The 20,270-nt window shown below is 44.7% G+C and overlaps 1 protein-coding gene across 7 annotated transcripts in view; it reads left to right on the top strand.

Moving 5' to 3' along the window:
• The window catches only part of LOC137431393 (cyclic AMP-responsive element-binding protein 5), a 219,280-nt gene that overhangs the window by 77,566 nt on the left and 121,444 nt on the right, over positions 1–20,270 (top strand). For all 7 annotated transcript variants that reach the window (XM_068122675.2, XM_068122677.2, XM_068122678.2 and 4 more), the window contains one exon: positions 13,426–13,578. In XM_068122675.2, the coding sequence (XP_067978776.2) occupies positions 13,426–13,578 (153 nt within the window). The remainder of the gene's footprint in view (positions 1–13,425; positions 13,579–20,270) is intronic.

Genomic DNA, 20,270 nt, shown 5'->3' on the forward strand with positions numbered 1-20,270 from the left:
AGCATGTCTGCTCGGCAACAAAATGTTTTCACACCTTCCAGCTTCACGCCGTCTCCAAGATCCAACTCAACATTTCTTCCATCTGTATCTCCCTCTGTGCACACCTTACACTTGAAAGTAGCTGCCACACTGGTTAATGACCCTCTCAAACCACTACATGTTTGATGAACCCACTCAGCGCACATTGTACATTGAATGGAATTCACTCCGACACCCTTCCTGCACACAGCACACGGCCACTTCCCAGTTCTTTCCACCTCACCACATGCTTTACCACTTGCCATCACCTTCGTTTTTCCGATATTCACCTTCAGACCTTTTGTCTCCATACATTCCTTCCACTTGTTCATCTTCTCCTTCAGTCCATCCATACTTTCCGCAATCAATACCAGATCATCTGCATACAACAACTCCCACGGTAAACCCTCCTTTACGTTCCAAGCCAGCACCTCCATCACAGCTACAAATAGTAGTGGACTTAGTACCGACCCCTGATGCACTCCCACCTTCACCTCAAACTCACCACTGTTCCCGTCCTTCGTCCTTACAGCTGTGCGCGCTCTTTTGTACATTGCCATCACTACTCTGATCAACCATTCCTCCACTCCTAACTTCCTCAATGCCCATGTCACTAATTCACATGGAACCCTATTGAATGCTTTCTCCAGATCAACAAACCCAAGAAACAACTTCTCCCTCTTCTCCATGTACTTCTCCTGCAACTGCCTCACAATAAAGAGCGCGTCTGTCGTTCCTCTTCCTGGCATAAATCCAAACTGCATTTTGTCAATCTTCACTTTCTTCCTTATCCTCCTCTCCAACACCCTTTCCAATACCTTCATTCCATACTCCAATAACTTTATCACTCGATACGAGCCACAGTCCAGACAGTCACCTTTCCCCTTGTATAGAGGGACGAGGGTACTCAGTTCCCAATCCACTGGAATGTGGCCTTCTTTCACCACCAGATTGCAGATCTCTGTCATTATCTTCACACCCCAATTTCCCGCTGCCTTCAACATATCTCCCAAAACTCCCGTCGGCCCTCCCGCTTTTCTACTTTTCATTGCTTTTATCGCTTCCTCAACTTCCTTCTCGGTTATCTTCTCTGCCGGTCCTAAAACTGGGTTACTCTCTATGTTGCCATCCCATTCATTCTCTGCATTCAACAGCATTTCCATCTATCTCTTCCATCTTCCTTTAATTCCATCTGGGTCTACAACAATTTGTCCCACTTCATCCATCAAGCAACTCACCCCCATCACATCACACCTCTCTTTCGCTATCTGCTTTGCAATCCTGAATACCGCTCTCTGACCCTCTTCCGAATCCAAGCGTTCTCCGAACATTTTCCTGCATGCCTCCTGCGCCTTTGCTAACTCTTTCTTTGCAGCCTTCTTGGCTGCCTTATAACTTTCATGCTCTGCCTTTCTGCCCCCATACCCTTCGCCTTCTGCCACTCCTTGAACTTCCTCCTCTTCTCGTCAATCTTCTTTCCAACTTCATCATCCCACCACCATGTCTCCGAGTGCCTCGGTGGTCCTTTTGTCCATCCACATACCTCACCAATGGCTCCCAACAGACTATCTTTCATTGACATACAACCACTTTCAAGCTCAACTACATCATCCTCTACCATACTCAGCCTCTCTTTTAATGCCTCCCTCACTGTCACCTCTTTCAACCTCCACACCTTCATTCTCGGTTGGTACTTCACCCGCCGAGCTCTCCTCACACCTTTCACCCTTATGTCGCAGACAACCAAGTGGTGCTGTGAAACAGTCCCGGAGGTCCCCCCCCTATCTCGCCTATGCACCAGCAGGTAGTCAACGGTTGTCGTCGACCCACCTGACATGTACGTAACAAGCTTATTATCCTCTTTCTGGAACTGAGTATTACAAATCAACAAATCAGCTCCATCAGCAAACTCCAAAATCCTTTCACCTTCTCCATTTCTCACACCATATCCGTAACCCCCATGAACTCCCTCAAAACTGTCCATACTCCTTCCCACATGTCCATTTAGGTCTCCTCCTACCACAACAACTTCCTCATCTTTCACGTTTTCCATCAGCTTCTCTATCGCACACCAGAACTTGTCCTTCTCTTCATCACTCCGACCAACCTGCGGAGCATATCCCGAGATGACGTTCACCAAGAGCTTTCCAGTCATCATTTTCACCATCATCAACCTTTCACTCACTCGAGTCACACTCACCACACTGTCTACAAAGTCCTCAGAAAACAGGACACCAACACCATTCACGCCTTCTGGGAACCCTTGCCACACAAACTTGTATTTCTGTCCCTGCCTACCCTACACCCATTCTCACACCACTTCCCTTCCATCTCGTCTCCTGCACACAACATATGTCCACTCTTCTTCTGACCAATACTTCCACCACTTCTCCTGATCTCCCTGTCATTGTCCCTACATTCCATGTCCCAAATCTCAGAAACCGATCTCCACGTCGGGCATCAGACGTTTCGTCGTCATAAATGGAGTGATTTCCACCCTTGCTTCGATCAGGTTCCCCACCTTGAGTTTTGACGAGAGGGAGTGGGGTCCCCTTTGTCTCTATCTATATTGTCTTTGTCTATATTGTCTATATCATTGTCTATATCATTGTCTATATCATTGTCTATATCATTGTCCATATCAAAAGCCTTTTTGACCTGCAGTATCTAAGGCTGATGAAGGAGCTTGCATCTCCCATATAATTATACACCATGTCCAATTAACACCATGTTCAAGTTTAAATAATGTCCAATTGAACACAAGAGATAACAAAGCAACAACAGGCATTTTAAGGCCATTTTCCCGGCAAGAGCGGGGGTTAGCCTTGCGGACCCATGACAATCTTCTCCATTTTGCCCTAGTTAAATTAAACACAAGAGATAGTTAGACATAAAACTTGAACTTGTCTTTTTTAAGGTGAAAGACTAGTGAAAGTAGGTGACCGTCATACCCTGTGTCTGTCCTGTGTTTGAGAGGCTTTTAATTAAAAGTTAACCACTTTTTGATGTTAAGTTTGAGTTTTCAATTTAACCTTTCCACCCACAGACCTTTCCAATTACAAATTAAACGTATAAAGGTTTTGAACCAATATGTTTTTTTCCCCCAAATCAACTGGAGGCTTCCAAAGTTTTATCTGTCTTTCCTTGGCTTACAGTGTCTGATTTGTGGTGGGATCATTGCAAGATAAATGGAATCATACTGTATATATTTACCCCATGCATGCAAAGCGGGATTAAGCAATTGGTTCATGTCTGTTCGTCCGTCCGTCTGTCTTATCAGTTTATGATCGAAGAACAACTTATTTAAATTGAATACAATATTTTGAACACGAATTGGAATGTGAATAGGAATCAAAGTCTGTCATTTTACAGTACTTTGGTTCAGAATTCGTCCTGATCGATTCGTCCTGAGCGCACATGTGCAGAGAAGAGTGAGATAATTTGTTTTTACTTTGTCTGTTGTTTCTTTGTTTGTTTGCTTGTTTGAAAAGTGTCTGTTATGAACTCCTGAATTTGAGAAGTGTCCAAATCGGAAATCACAAGTAGATTGGTTGGTCTCTGTCTGTTTGTCTGTATGTATGTCAATCGCCTGCAGGTCGCAATTCTACACCAATCTTCACGAAATTAACCACCTCGTAGAGGTAGTCAAAAGTTAGAAGCCTATTGTTTTTGAGGTCAATATGTCAAAAGGTCAAAGGTGAAAGACACATAAAATCATCAATTTTCATTCGATTGACTTGACATTTGAACATAATTTGCATATTGGGTCTGCTGAAGCCTATTGTTTTTGAGGTCAAAGGTCAAAGTTACATAATCTTCAATTTGCATCTGACTGACTTGAAATTTGAACTGAATTTGTATATTGGGTTACTCAATTTATTCACCAATCAAAAGCTAGAAACCTATTGGTTTTGAGGTCCAAAGATTTGAGACATAGTGACTAATTTCACAAGTACCTGTCTATGACCAGTTGTTTTTTTGTTTGCATATTTGTTTGTTTCTGTTTGTTTGTTTGCTTTGTTTGCACTCCAGAACCACTGGAGAGAATGAGTTGAAAATATTGTTAAAGTGGTCACATCAGCCAATCAGTCCAGATGTCATGAGCCGGATAAAGGGACTATTTGTACCTGTACATAGCTCAATTTGGATAGTATGTGGCTGATTGGGCAGTGCACTAGATAGATTTCCCTCCATGCCAGGCACCCAAAATGGTGGCATGAGCGGATCGGTTTACCCAGCTGGAGAGTAATTTCAATGGAGTGTAACTCATTCAAGTCCAAATTATTCTCTAAAGGATTATAAAAGCCAACACAGCTATTTTCCTCACCATCATGACAGTCCAAATAACTCAATGAGACCCAGTAAATTCAAAGTGTGTATTCAAACAGGGAGGGTGATGAGAACACCAATGCACTCAATGCACACACCAATGCACTTTTGGAATCTCCCGCGATGAAGCTAACTCAAAGGGCCCTTCACTCACTCACCGCAGGCAGGTTGGTGGTCTTTCCGTCTTCTACCGACTCCTCTCTGGCCTTGCCCCCCCAGCTCTCTCTGGGCTCTGTCCCCCAAATATTCCGACAGGTCGCACAAGATCTGCCTGCAACCCTCTTAAGGTTAAACTGCCAAAATCAAGACTTTCTGCTCACCTTCACTCCTTCATTCCTCTTTTCTCCCACCTCTGGAACAAACTCCCTCACTCTCTTCAATCCCACTCCACCCTCCAGGTCTTTAAAACAGCTGTTCACCACCATCTCTTATCTTCCCCCATCCAAAACCTTGATCTTTTCTACCCCCGCTAATTTCACCCCAAATCCTACACTTTTTTGAAATACCAACTCCTGTCTTGGAAGTCCTTGGTCTCCTTGTGTTTTATACCTCTCCCCCCCCCCCCCCCCTTCCCATGCCTCCTCCCCCCAAGCCCTCTCCCTCCCACACTTCTCCCTGCTCTCAAATGTTGTGTTTGTGTGCTTCCCCTTCTCTCCCCATCTTGTCTTCCGCTCCCTCTTTTTATATATTTTGTTTGTCTGGTTGATTTGTTTGTGAAATAAATGTTAGCTCTTTCACGAGCCTCGATTCAGTATACAAAAAAAAATAAAAAAAATACAAGAGATACTCAGCCTGGGGTTTCGTACGGTCCAAAGGTGTTAGTTATTCTATTCTTAAATGCCTCAAGCATTCCCCAGAAGAAGGACCAGAGAGAAAAATCACAAGACACGGAATACCGTCTAATACCAGGCACCCTGGTCACACACGTCTAAAGGGGAGCTTGGCATGATGCTGAGGTCTGGGCTCTGGGCAGGAGGGGAATATATGGGGTGGTGGGAGGTGTTGGCTCTGCACTGCTGTCATGATCCTCCTTCACTGAACTCCACAGCATGTCCTCCTTCACTGAACTCCACAGCATGTCCTCCTTCACTGAACCCCAGACCAGCCAAGCCTCGAGCTGCTGACAGCCAGCCCTTTTATTACCTCCAATGACGCCCTGCCCTGTGACGTCCACAAGGCCTGCCAACTTAGCCGTTCAGGCCTCACTCAAGGGGAAAACCCTCCCCTGAGTTCTTGACTCCCCTTGAATGTTCTAGGCCCGGCACAGTCACGCTAAAACTTGTTCCTCAGTTTGTGTGTAAGCCACAATTCCTCAAAAGCAAATAAGGACAGATTACAGTGGATAAAACATTAAAAGGGGCAGTAGGAGAAGCGGTTTTAGACACAAACATTTGGAAGGGCGACCACATGCTCTCTGTATGATTAATCAACACAAATGCATTTAACAGTTCATTTTACTTCACTCTTACCCTAAAACATGCAAGCTTTACATTCTTAACCCCTAGAAGCCAACTACACAACAGTAATATCATACTATACTGTGTATAAGTGTGTGTGTGTGTGTGTGTGTGTGTGTGTGTGTGTGTGTGTGTGTGTGTGTGTGTGTGTGTGTGTGTGTGTGTGTGTGTGTATATATGTGTTGGTTTGACTTGTATGCCCTCATAAACTGCTGAACAGAATCATACTAAAATACGCAATTTGGTGTGTGTCTGTCTGTCTGTCTGTCTGATCATTTTTTTTATCACAATACATTCGGTCGTTACTTATTCAATTTCAACCAAAATTGACATGACTAAAGGTCGCACAATGGAGGTTGTAGTGAATTCATTTGCCTCCCTCCCCAAGGGGTTTTCTCCGCCAAGGGGGTTTTCTCCGCGAAAGGGGTTTTCTCTGCCAAATGGGGTTTCTCCTCCAATGGAGTTGCATGTTGAGGTGTATATCCGTGTTAACATAGCTTTGTTGTGGTGTTTTTCCAAGGACGCTTCTAATAACAAAAGCATAATACTAATGTTATTAAAAACAAAATTAATACTAATGATATATCCCTCTCCCAAAGGGATGTTTCCTCATTGAACAAACGCCGTGTTAATGTTTATATATAGCTTATCGTGGTGTTTCATAGGAGCAACGGCCTCAACCAGAAGGAAAATATAATAAACAACAAACACATATGATTACCTTTTTAAACAGTCCCTAATGCTGTTTAACACTAAACTGAAAGAAATTTGAAGGAATCCCGACATCCATGAGGCAAATTTGCTTATGGAAATGAGAAAATATCTACTGTAATCTATATACCCCACATGACCCTGCCGCTGATGCGGCGTTTTTCGTGTTGGCCTTTTGAAACAGTCGCTACTGCTGTTTAACAAGAAACTGAAAGGGAGGAAACCCGGGGTGTGTTCAGTTACCAAGCAGCTAGCTAGTGCTCGCCAAGCCAGCGGTTCCTTATCAACGGTTTTGAATGGAGTGACTACTCGAATGCGTAAACCACTTGGCGAGTGCTCCACAAGAAACTTGGTAAATAAACACAACCCCAAAGTTATTGAGGCCCGACCCTAGATCTACTATAATCTATATACCCTAGAGAGGAATGACCCTTTCTGCCGCTCCCATAGGGAATGGATGTACTGGTGAGTTAAAATTTGGTGGGTGTGCCCAATATGTTTTTAGGTGTTAAAAATAATTAATAGTGGGGATTCGGGAGGGGTCAGGGATGCAAATTCTGTATGTAAATGTGTATTGTGTAGCACTGCTCCATGTGGGAGAGTGTATTTCAAGTCCCATTATGTTTACAATGTTATAATAGTATCTCGATATGAAAACCTTGTAGAATGAATAACTAACTAGCCAATTTACATACGTGTTCTGTTTTTTTTGTACTTGCTCCTAAACTGGTGGATAAAATAAGTTGAAATGTGTTGGTTGTATTCTAGGTGTGCATGGGAACGTTCTACAAAGTTGGGATGGCCACCTCCAACTTTTGGTTTTTACTTTTATGATAAACTAGCAGAGTTACCCGGCATTGCCTGGGAAAAAAAATAGTCAGTCACGCAATTTCGTGTAGTGGGCTTTTTATAGTCCGAGAAAGCCACGCCCCTTTGCCACGCCCTGCTGCCACGTCCCTTGGGCACGCCCCTAGTCTAAATCTGATGCACCCATGTTTTTTGTCGTGAAAAGTTACCCCCCATGTATCCCCTATTCCCTCTCCAAGTCACTTCATTGGGCTGTCCATGAGGCACAAACGAACAAACCGACGTTCACATTTATATGTATAACAAAAAAGAAGATAACTAAATTATCATCAGAAGTGGGTGAATTATAATACCTGCTAATGAACTCCTGCACTGCTGGATAGAATAACTTTAAAACTGGACGTTATCGCTAAGAAATAAACCAAACTCCCGCAGTGCGGTAATCTTCATCCTGGGGAAGCAGCATTTACATGGAAGGAAGAAAGTTCTACAACACAAAATAACGTTCCACCACACCTCCCTCCCTCCATGCTGCTGATTGAGCAGGTGTTTCTTCTAGGTCCCCACTTCTATGGCATCCATGGCTTTCATGCCGAGTATTGGCATTTTAATACTTCTAATATCTAAGGTGGATGGAGGTTATGTTTTCACCCCTGTCTGTCTGTTTGTCTGTCTGTCTGTGAGCAAGAATTCTCAAGTTGATAACGGATTCAGTCTAAAATTGGTGGACAGGTTGGGTGTGACAAGGAAGAATTGATTCGATTTTAGTGAAGATCCAGATCCAGATCCAAGAATTTTAAAAGTGATTCTTCACCATTGAGGGATGGGCCCCAAACGAAATATTGCATGATATCTCAGAAAGTTGTTAATGGATTATTGCAAAATCTGGTGGATGATTTGGGTAGGTGACCAGAACATGCCAATTAAATTTTCGGTCAGGTCTGGATGCAGACTCGGCCTATCATTTGGGTACATAAGGTAAACTGTTCAGCCTGGTGGAGGTATGCGCTCGACCGAAAGTCGTTCTAGTTTGTGATATATTGGTTGTATTAAGCAGGCCTTCTCACCCTATACCGTGGTACTCTACATCAGAGTTATCTACGTATTATAGGATTGATAATAGCTGTTTAGTAAAACCCAACCTCCCCTCTCCATTTACCTTATATGTTCCTTTCAGACCCCTTCCCTCCCCTTCCTCAATGATCTATTTAAGTGCTTGCCATCACTTCAAGACCACCACCACATTAAAGATAGGTGATACCCATAGCTAATACCTTAAGACTTAAGTGATACCCTTGTGTGACACCCATAGGTGAAAAAAACCCAATGGATTGTGAAATTTGCTCACACAGCCACTTGTGAATATCCATACCCACTTGAGTGAAATCGCTTGATTAGGAAATGCAATATCATTGGCTGAACGCACACAGGCCTGGTCGACTGAATTGTGTAAAATAGTGTTGTGGTATACCACATACTCAAGCAACTTGATTGCCAATCAAACATTTGCTCAAATGTTGGTTATCAAGTTGTGAATTTTATTTTTTCTCAAACATGGTCAATTTTTATTGTTAATTTCGGTTGCCAAGAAAAGAATGCCGAAAGTTGCTCGTGTATCTCCAGTCACAAGTGGATAGCAGCGGACAAATGTGAGTTGTGTTGATAATGTCTCTGCTCCACCAGGTAAATCCCTCATGAAAAAAAACAATCATTTACAAGTTTCTAAATATTATTCCGGAGCAATTACTTTACCTCCTGTCTTTGTGGTTTACAATGATTTGAGCATGGTGCCATGGTAATAACGTGAATGAAGTGCTGATTGATCAGCGCGTAGCCTCCTTTATGCCTCTCCTTAATGTCTCCACATTGGTGCCCAAACACCCTTGAGTGTTGACTCAATTGAACTTGAATTCAGTTATGGCAGCAGCGAATATTGGAACGTTTTGGTGGTGAGGAATGGGATCAATTCAAGGCTTGTCCTGCCTGGAAGAATTATGCACAATCTGGTTAATGTACTGGAGGGAAAACCAAGGGTTTCTAACTTAAAGACACACGTGTGTCTCAAATCCCTTTCTCTGGATGGAACTATCTACACAAGCCTCATGCTGATATGCCCCAGGTACCGATTTCACTTGTGAATGGAATAGATGCCGGCATGTCCAAAGTGGGTAGGATAGATGCCGATAGGTCAAATGTGTGAGATGGATTCTGACAGGTCAAAATAGAGGAGATTGGTGTTAACTGCTCCAAATAAATGGATGGGTTCCAACATGTCCTCATGGATGGGATGGATACCGACAGTTCTAAATGGCTGGGATGGATGCCAACAGGTACACAGTAATGGGATTTTGCTAAGAGGTCAAAATGAATTGAATGCGATAGATGCTGACAGATCCAAAAGGATGGGATGGATTCCAAAAGGTCCAAATGGATAGGATGGATGCAGATGCCAAAATATCCAAATAGATGGGATGGATGCCGAGACGTGCAAATGGATGGGATGAATGTGGATGCCAAAAGATCCAAATTGATGGGATGGATGCCGGAACATCCAAATGGATGGGATGGTTTCTGACATGTTCTTCCTCTGTCGCAATATGTCTTAAAGCGACACATTCATATAATGTCTGACATTTGACATATATTTCACCATTGTATCATCAACACAATAATTGAAATGTGTAATCATACTGCGTTGTGTCCATGTGCACTATATGTGGCAAATATAAATGTCTTCTGACTGACAAATGTAAGACTCAGATTGAAATACAGTTTTAGGTTTGCTGAAACCTGGCACAAAATAAAAATGGCCCCACACAAATTAAATATATTTTTTACAATACCCCAGGATCTTGGGCAATTTTAACAGCTAAAATGAGTATCTGGGAAGAAAGATCAATCTTAAACAATTTCAGGTAAATGTGAACATTTGCTCGTTTAAGGTTACCATTCCCATGATTTCTTAATTAGAAAAGTTTACCCGTGCATTTGGTTGCCAAGCTGAAACTGGGAAGTTGGTGAAGTATTTGGATTTGTGGGAAGATGGCAAAATTGTGAATTTTTACACGTGTTGGTTGAATCTGCAGCTGCCGCTTCACCTCATTGAAACGAAGTTTACAAACCATATTTGTTGTGTTTTTTGTTATATCCTTATCCCTGTGTTTCTGTTTGTTTCCGTTCAATTTTCCGTGTTAAATTTTACCTTGTTGTGCTGTATTTGTTGAATTCGTTTTTGTGTTGTTCCAGGACTACTCCTCAGATAGTCGCTGAGAAAATTAATTCCTTTTTGTCTCCGTGGTCCTTGCTTGGCTTCTTTCTTTCCAAATATTGTACTTTATATCACCTCAATATTATCCTATTTCCCCTCCTCACTTGAAAAAAAAACAAAAAAAAAAACAAAAACTTGATTTAATTTTTTTCACTTTACAACAATCTCATTTTCCTTGAATTTCTTGCCTGTACTTCCTGTACACTATTCTTTTTTTTAATCTCGCTTTTCTCAATATCTCCAATGTGAGATCGATCCCTTCATTGAATATACATGTGAGATCCTTCATTGAATATACATGCTTCTTTCTTCTTTATTTAAAAGCATCTAACAACATTTTAAAATGCTTCACTTCCATTATTTTTAGTGAGATCCGCACCCTCTAGCAGAGTTTGTGAGATCCACACTCTCCGGCAGAGTTTGTGAGATCCACACCCTCCGCCGGTATTTGTGAGATCCACACTCTCCGCCGGTGTTGGTGATATACACACTTTCCGCCGGTGTTTGTGAGATCCACTCTCCTCGCTGGTGTTTGTGATATACACACTCTCCGCCGGTGTTTGTGATATACACACTCTCCGCCGGTGTTTGTGAGATCCACTCTCCTCGCTGGTGTTTGTGAGGTCCACACTCTCCTCTGGTGTTTGTGAGATCAACACTCCCTGCTGGTGTTTGTTTGTGAGATCCACTCTCACCGCTGGTGTTTATTAGGCCCACACTCTCCGCCGGTGTTTGTGAGATCCACACTCCCCACCAGTGTTTGTGAGGTCCACACTCTCCACCGGTGTTTGTGAGATCCACACTCTCCGCCGGTGTTTGTGAGATCCACACTCCCTGCCGGTGTTTGTGAGATCCACCCTCTCCGCCGGTGTTTGTGAGATCCACACTCCCCGCTGGTGTTTGTGAGGTCCACACTCTCCTCTGGTGTTTGTGAGATCAACTCTCCCTGCTGGTGTTCGTAAGATCCACACTCCCCGCCGGTGTTTGTGAGATCCACCCTCTCCGCCGGTGTTTGTGAGATCCACACTCCCCGCTGGTGTTTGTGAGGTCCACACTCTCCTCTGGTGTTTGTGAGATAAACACTCCCTGCTTGTGTTTGTGAGATCCACACTCCCTGCTGGTGTTTGTGAGATCCACACTCACTGCCGGTGTTTGTGAGATCCACACTCTCTGCCGGTGTTTGTGAGATCCACACTCCCCACTGGTGTTTGTGAGGTGCACACTCTCCACCGTTGTTTGTGAGGTCCACACTCTCTGCCGGTGTTTGTGAGATCCACACACTCCACCGGTGTTTGTGAGATCCACATTTGCAGCCATTATTTGTGAGACCGCACAGTAACAGGACCCTAAGCTAGGTAAATGTTTTCGCCATGCTAATTTTAATGATAAGTAATTCCTGTTTTCCCTCTTCATCAATTATTAAGGAGTGGTTTTGGTAAATGGAATTTTTTGTTAATTGCCCTTACCTTGTCTGTCGATTTTACCTTTTAGTTAATCTCTTCGCCGTTGTTGAGGTTTGGTCTCTTCCTTTTTTTCCTCCCTCCATTTTCCTTTTGTTCTCCAATCATGATTTAAAATAATATTTGCTAGGATACCAGCACATGTTGGCTTACGGTTGTAAATACCATGCACGATCTTTAACGCCCAAAACCTAAATGTCGACCCCTGAGACTGTGCTTCCCATTCTGAAGAGCCTCCAGAATTCATCTCCCCGCTACTGGCACTGCATCAAAACGCCAGTTTATTGTTTACAAATACTGCATTCAATCAGTATCAGTAATGGCAGTGTCGTCACTCTTAAAATGGAAATAACTGTATTTTTGGCTAAATTACCTACCGGCTCGTCTACCCGACTTTTATTATTGGTACTCTTTTATTATTTTTATTATTATTATTTCTCCAGTACTCAAAGGCTCATGGAGGAGTTTGTATATCAACACGTTCAGGACAAACTGACAGAGTGCTTTATTGAATTTACTGAAGTTACTGAATGCCAAGACGTGAAGCATTGCTTATTTGTCCCTCTTTACTGAACTGGAACCCAATTGGTAAGTTCTGTACTTCAGTGGATGGTCAACTCAATATTTCTGCAGTGTGGGCTTTAACTTGAATTACACAACCACTTTTACATCGTTTAAACCAATCACATGCATGATCATGTGTATGCAGCATCTGGGTTGCTGCTTGCATCATTTATGAAAGATGCAGCTCTGACGCTGATGCAGTTCCCCTGTAAGTCAGGGCAGGAATCTAAAATTTGGTCAGGGTACGGCCACGGCACTCTTCCCTACTCTTGCAAATGGCATGGTGAGATCTTTCACTTCCACCTGTGAATGCCTAGCAAATAGGACTCCTGGTTTAACATGCCATCGGACGGACAGTGAACCTTTAGGTACAACGCTGTGAAGCACCAGGGTGACGGTTTGTAGTTGGGTGAACAATAGAACCCAGACTAGACAGCTCAAAGACAAATACACTCCCTCTGAACGACAACATCAGGTCGTTCTTGCACAGATGGTTCATCAATGTAAAACATCCTTTTCCCTCCCTGCACTCACTTTCAAATCAGCACATGCACAAATCAAAGCAGCATGGCCAGAGTTCTTACATTCTGACTCTCACAAATTCTCAGCCTCCAACTTGCTCTCTACATCCTTGAAGTTGGTCACATGATGAGTATTTTAAGGGGAAACAGGTGAAACACGGTAAATTTGACTAAGTCAAGGTAGGATAACATTCATGAATAGCAATCGCTTTGACATTCGTGTGCCATACATGAATGATTTATCGCCTTTTCATTAGCGATTCGCTTTCGTCCTCAACCCCCGATTGCAGGTGGACATGGATTACAGCCAGAGCCCCCTACCAGGGTCACTACCAGGATACCTGCACCTCCCCAACAGCCAACCACTGTACGGAAACATTGCCAGCAGTGTGCATCCTGGGCATGCTAACGCTAGTCTTCCTCACCACCACCATGGCATGCAGGTAATACGTGCGACATACCTGCTTACGCACAAGCACAACTGCTTACATTTAATATCTATTCAGGTGTCAAGCATCGTATAGCTACATATAATATATATGCAGGTGTCAGGTCGAAGTGTGGAGGTTGACATAATAACAACTGAGTGGAATATCTATATTATAATAGGCGAAGGTGATTCTGTCTGTCTGTCTGTCCGGGGTGTGGCTTAGTCCGTTTGCAGAGTAGCTCCACCCATTCTTGGAGAGGCTTCACGTAAACAAATATCCACCATTTTATTAACTCGAGTAGCTTTGAGGCCTGTTTAGTTAGGCCCGTGCTGTCTTTCTCTCTCACACAGGTTTATTTCAACTCAAATTCGATATATCATTTCATTTTTAACAGTCGCTAACATAGTTTTAGACTCGGTTGAAAAAAAAAACGGGAAGAAAATCCGATGAAAGTTTCCGTTTATAGAACGAAATGAATTCTCAAAGGCCTGTAAAATAAAGCCCATTTATTGAGTCACCCTCACGATTTTATCCCGCATTCACCATCTGATTTAATTTTTATCGATGGTTTTAGACTCGGTCTCAGAAAGAATTGAGAACATTCACACACACACCGGAAATTGCTGAGATATATTGTTTAAAAATCGCGGCATGGTCGGTCATGCACCGCCTAAAATAACAGACGGGAAAATTGCGAGATATATTTCCATTTGATGACAATCGTCACGATTAAATATTTAATTTATATGTCGTCACAATAATGTGGAGAGAGGAGCATAGCTTCGTTCACGTGTCGCCACAGACGGGAAATTGCCGACAGATATTTCTTCGTTATCATTTCATTCAATATTATTATCCGGAAGTAAAATGTTTCAGGAAATTACCGAGAGATATTTCTTCGTTTTTTTCTTATTAGTTATGTGCGCATACACTTTAAATAGGTTTATTTGAAATCTTTAATTTTCACAATGTAATTTACTTGCCATTTGTCATTTGATGATTACGAGACACTTCCTCTTGAGGATCGTGACAATTCATGCGTTGCGTGGAAACTTCCATTATTTTCCAAAATGAATGAGATGATCGATGAAGAACGCAGACTTGAACAGGATGCAGCAAGAAAACGAATGAGACAGGCGAACGAGTCCGTCGACGAACGTAAATGCAAACTTGAACAGGATGCAGCAAGAAAACGAATGAGACAGGCGAACGAGTCTGTCGACGAACGTAAATGCAAACTTGAACAGGATGCAGCAAGAAAACGAACGAGACGGGAGAGAAATGAGACGGGAAAAAGCCGATTGGAGAGGGGAGTGAGGAGCGATTGGAGAGGGGAGTGAGGAGCGATTGGAGAGGTGAGTGAGGAGGGATTGGAGAGGCGAGTGAGAAGCGATTGGAGAGGTGGGTGAGGAGTGATTGGAGAGGCGAGTGAGGCGCGATTGGAGAGGCGAGTGAGGCACGATTGGAGAGGCGAGTGAGGAGTTATTGGAGAGTGTGAGGAGTTATTGGAGAGGAGTGTGAGGAGGTATTGGAGAGGAGTGTGAGGAAGTATAGGAGAGGAGTGTGAGGAGGTATTGGAGAGGAGTGTGAGGAGGTATTGGAGAGGAGTGTGAGGAGGTATTGGAGAGGAGTGTGAGGAGGTATTGGAGAGGAGTGTGAGGAGGTATTGGAGAGGAGTGTGAGGTGTTGGAGAGGAGTGTGAGGAGGTGTTGGAGAGGAGTGTGAGGAGGTGTTGGAGAGGAGTGTGAGGAGGTGTTGGAGAGGAGTGTGAGGAGGTGTTGGAGAGGAGTGTGAGGAGGTGTTGGAGAGGAGTGTGAGGAGGTGTTGGAGAGGAGTGTGAGGAGGTGTTGGAGAGGAGTGTGAGGAGGTATTGGAGAGGAGTGTGAGGAGGTGTTGGAGAGGAGTGTGAGGAGGTGTTGGAGAGGAGTGTGAGGAGGTGTTGGAGAGGAGTGAGGGGTTGGAGAGGAGTGAGGAGTTGGAGAGGAGCGAGGGGTTGGAGAGTGAGGGCCGATTGGAGAGGAGAGTGAGGAGCGATTGGAGAGGCGAGTGAGGAGCGATTGGAGAGGCGAGTGAGGAGCGACTGGAGAGGCGAGTGAGGAGCGATTGGAGAGGCAAGTGAGGAGCGATTGGAGAGGCGAGTGAGGAGCGATTGGAGAGGCGAGTGAGCGATTGGAGAGGCGAGTGAGGAGCGATTGGAGAGGCGAGTGAGGAGCGATTGGAGAGGTGAGTGAGGAGCGATTGGAGAGGCGAGTGAGGTGCGATTGGAGAGGCGAGTGAGGCACGATTGGAGAGGAGTGTGAGGAGCGATTGGAGAGGGGAGTGAGGGGCGATTGGAGAGGAGAGTGAGGGGCGATTGGAGAGGCGAGTGAGGCACGATTGGAGGGGAGTATGAGGAATTGAAGAGGAGTGTGAGGGATTTGAGTGGAGTGTGGGGGAGTTGAGGGGAGTGTGAGGGATTGGAGAGGAGTGTGAGGGATTGGAGAGGAGTGTGAGGGATTGGAGAGGAGTGTGAGGGATTGGAGAGGAGTGTGAGGGATTGGAGAGGAGTGTGAGGGATTGGAGAGGAGTGTGAGGGATTGGAGAGGAGTGTGAGGGATTGGAGAGGAGTGTGAGGGATTGGAGAGGAGTGTGAATGATTGGAGAGGAGTGTGAATGGTTGGAGAGGAGTGTGAGGGGTTGGCGAAGAGTGTGAGGGGTTGGCGAGGAGTGTGATGGGTTGGCGAGGAGTGTGAGGGGTTGGCGAGGAGTGTGATGGGTTGGCGAGGAGTGTGAGGGGTTGGCGAGGAGTGTGAGGGGTTGGCGAGGAGTGTGAGGGGTTGGCGAGGAGTGTGAGGGGTTGGAGAGGAGTGTGAGGAGGTATTGGAGAGGAGTGTGAGGAGGTATTGGAGAGGAGTGTGAGGAGGTATTGGAGAGGAGTGCGAGGAGGTATTGGAAAGGAGGTATTGGAGAGGAGTGCGAGGAGGTATTGGAGAGGAGCGCGAGGAGGTATTGGAGAGGAGCGCGAGGAGGTATTGGAGAGGAGCGCGGGGAGGTATTGGAGAGGAGTGCGGGGAGGTATTGGAGAGGAGTGCGAGGAGGTATTGGAGAGGAGTGCGAGGAGGTATTGGAGAGGAGTGCAAGGAGTTATTGGAGAGGGGTGTGAGGAGGTATTGGAGAGGAGTGTGAGGAGGTATTGGAGAGGAGTGTGAGGAGGTATTGGAGAGGAGTGTGAGGGTGTATTGGAGAGGAGTGTGAGGGTGTATTGGAGAGGTGTGTGAGGAGGTATTGGAGAGGAGTGTGAGGAGGTATTGGAGAGGAGTGTGAGGAGGTATTGGAGAGGAGTGTGAGGAGGTATTGGAGAGGAGTGTGAGGAGGAGTGGAATTGGAGAGGCGTGAGGGTGGAGAGGAGTGAGGGGTCACATATTATGTGAAATAAATAAATTGTGTTCATTACACCATTTCTGGATCTGATGAATTTCCAGTAACCATTTTGTAAAATTTAATGTGCAGCATCTAACTCACTATGTCCAAATGTCACACACGTCCATGCCCGTGGGATTCCCATAGGTGACCCCACTAGTATGTATGTATGTATATATATATATATATATATATATATATATATATATATATATATATATATATATATATATATATATATATATATATACATACATACATATACATATATATATATATATATATATATATATATATATATATGTATATATATATATATATAAAACAAAGATGGCTGTCTGTTCACAATTATGCTGATTGGCTGTGTGAGGCTAGGTCCAATGTGATTGGCTCCTGGCAAGATTGAATAATGTATCGTAGAGGCTTATTAAAGCTGATATTCAAAATCTGATTCCATATTGCACATATATTTCACTCATGGCCGAGCCCAAATAATTATGTCGAAATCTAGAGTGAAATTGGAACAAAATGAGAAAAAAGCGATTTGTTCAAAATGAGGAAAAAGTAAATAAATAGGCTCCGTGAGACGTGAGGTAAAATGGCTCAAACATTAATTTTTTCACTCTTAAAGGAAATTATTGTATGTCTGATTTTATGTTACACCGTACAGGGACATCGATTGTGATCTTTTTGGATTAGGATTCTACTTTTATTATACATTTCTAACATATAGTAATACATACAACATGGAATCGCAGTTTGATTATTAATTATTAATTAGTTTGATTTAATTGGAATCTCCCGCGATGAAGCTGATTCTGAGGGCCTTTCTCTCTCTCACCGCAGGCAGGTAGGTGGTCTTTCTGTCTTCTACCGACTCCTCTCCGGCCTTGCTCCCCCAGCTCTCTCTGGGCTCTGTCTCCCAAATATTCCTGCAGGATGCACAAGATCTGCCTGCAACCCTCTTATGGTTAAACTGCCAAAATCAAGACTCTGCTCACCTTCACTCCTTCATTCCTCTTTTTTCCCACCTCTGGAACAAACTCCTCCACTCCCTTCAACCCCCCTCCTCCCTCCAGGTCTTTAAAACAGCTGTTCACCACCATCTCTTATCTTCCCACATCCAAAACCTTGATCTTTTTTACCCCCATTAAAATGCCCCAAATCCGCCTCTTTAAATCCCCAGCTTCTTTCCTGGGCTTTCTAGAAGTGTTCATTTGCTTTATACCGTGTACCCCTTCCTCCTCCCCCAGCCCCCCCCCTTCCACAGATCTACCGACGTCCCTGTTCTCTTCTGTTGTTGTGCTTGTGTGCTTCCCTATCTCTCCCTCTGGTCTCCCCCTCTCCTCTTGTCTCCTCTTGTCTCTTGTCTTGTCTCTCCCTCTTGTCTCCCGCTGCCTTCATTGCATGTTTTATGTGTCTGTGCATGTTTTCATGTTCAATGTGTTAGCTCTTACACGGGCCTCGATTCTGTATACAAAAACAAATAAACAAACAAACAAACAAAAAAACTGCGTTAAGGTACGGCCTCGACAGACAGGATGACCTCCGAGGTACCCACACTCTTCTGTAAGGTTTATAGCCTGGGTTTGAATCCCGGCCCAGCTATAAACTATCATCCCGGTGTTTCACAGACTGGATAAATCATCCATGTGTGCCGTCCCTCTGATGGATGTTAAACTGGCGTCCCGTCTTCCGACATTAGTTGGTGCACGTTAAAGATTCCCTCCCACAGTGTCCTTCATGAAGAGTAGGTGAGCTTTCGCCAGCACCAAGGCCAATTACAAATTTACAATGTCAAACCACCCAGTATAACCATTGCTCAGAAAGCTGCTTTGGTGGCACAGACACTCTGTAATGAGTATGGTACATTAGATATCAAATATAATTAACAACTGAATAGCAAAAGCAAAAAAAAACTGAAAAGGAAATTGAAGCTGTTTAAAAAGGTTAGAGCACGGAAATGTGGAGAAGTGAGGGGTGTGGAAGGGAGCAGGATGTGAGGGGACATAGAGGGGAGTGGGGGAGAGACAGAGGAGTGGGGGAGGGAGCGGGATGTTGGGGGAGAAAGAGAGGAGTGTGGTGGAGACAAAGCAGTGGGGAGACAGGGAGTGAGGGAAACGTGGGAGTGCGGGAGACAGAGGAGCGGCAGAGAGGGGAGCGGCAGAGAGGGTAGAGAGTGGGGAGAGAGAAAGTGTGGGAGGCAGAGGAGGGAGAGGGGAGTGGTGGAGAGAGAGGAGTGGGGGAGAGAGGAGTGGGGGAGAGAGGAGTGGGGGAGAGAGGAGTGGTGGAGAGAGGAGTGGTGGAGAGAGGAGTGGGGGAGAGAGGAGTGGGGGAGAGAGGAGTGGGGGAGAGAGGAGTGGGGGGAGAGAGGAGTGGGGGAGAGAGGAGTGGTGGAGAGAGGAATGGGGGAGAGAGGAGTGGGGGAGAGAGGAGTGGGGGAGAGAGGAGTGGGGGAGAGAGGAGTGGGGGAGAGAGGAGTGGGGGAGAGAGGAGTGGGGGAGGGAGAAGGGAAGGGGAGGGAGAGAAGGGAAGGGAGATAGAGAGAGAGAGAGAGAGAGAGAGAGAGAGAGAGAGAGAGAGAGAGAGAGAGAGAGAAAGAGAAAGAGAAAGAGAAAGAGAAAGAGAAAGAGAAAGAGAAAGAGAAAGAGAAAGAGGAAGAGGAAGAGGAAGAGAAAGAGAAAGAAAGGATACTTTTGCTAGCTTTTCCCATCACTTGGGAGATCACACCCATCACTTCCAGATCAATAAGGTTAGCAGATACAGGGGATGCATGTTGAGGGGGAGGAGTCTGCCCACAATATTTTCTTGAGGGGCTCACCATATCCATGGAGGAACATCATTGGATGGATATATTGACAAAATTGCACAGGACAGGGTAACAAAAAAGCTTGGATGTAAGAGGTTATCGGCAACTGAGTTTATAAACGGTGTGATCTGGCTGAGGCTGGAGAGAAATAAATATTTGATTGTGTGGAGGATGCCTGTGCGACGTGACGATAGACAGTCAGATTGTCAAACCAAAAGGCAACTGATATTTCGATGGTAAGGGACTGCCAACAATGGTAACGACACTTAAAGCTTGAACTACTCCAGCAGTGTGGCAATGTAAGAGCCACTAGCCTGTAGTGGGTAGCAGAATTCCATCGCGTCGTACTCCATCGCGTCGTACTCCATCGCGTCGTACTCCATCGCGTCGTACTCCATCGCGTCGTACTCCATCGCGTCGTACTCCATCGCGTCGTACTCCATCGCGTCGTACTCCATCGCGTCATACTCCACTGAGTAATATTCCGAGTTTTGGT

Source organism: Myxine glutinosa, chromosome 7 (assembly GCF_964187855.1).
Source record: "Myxine glutinosa chromosome 7, kmMyxGlut1.1, whole genome shotgun sequence".
Taxonomy (NCBI): Eukaryota; Metazoa; Chordata; class Myxini; order Myxiniformes; family Myxinidae; genus Myxine; species Myxine glutinosa.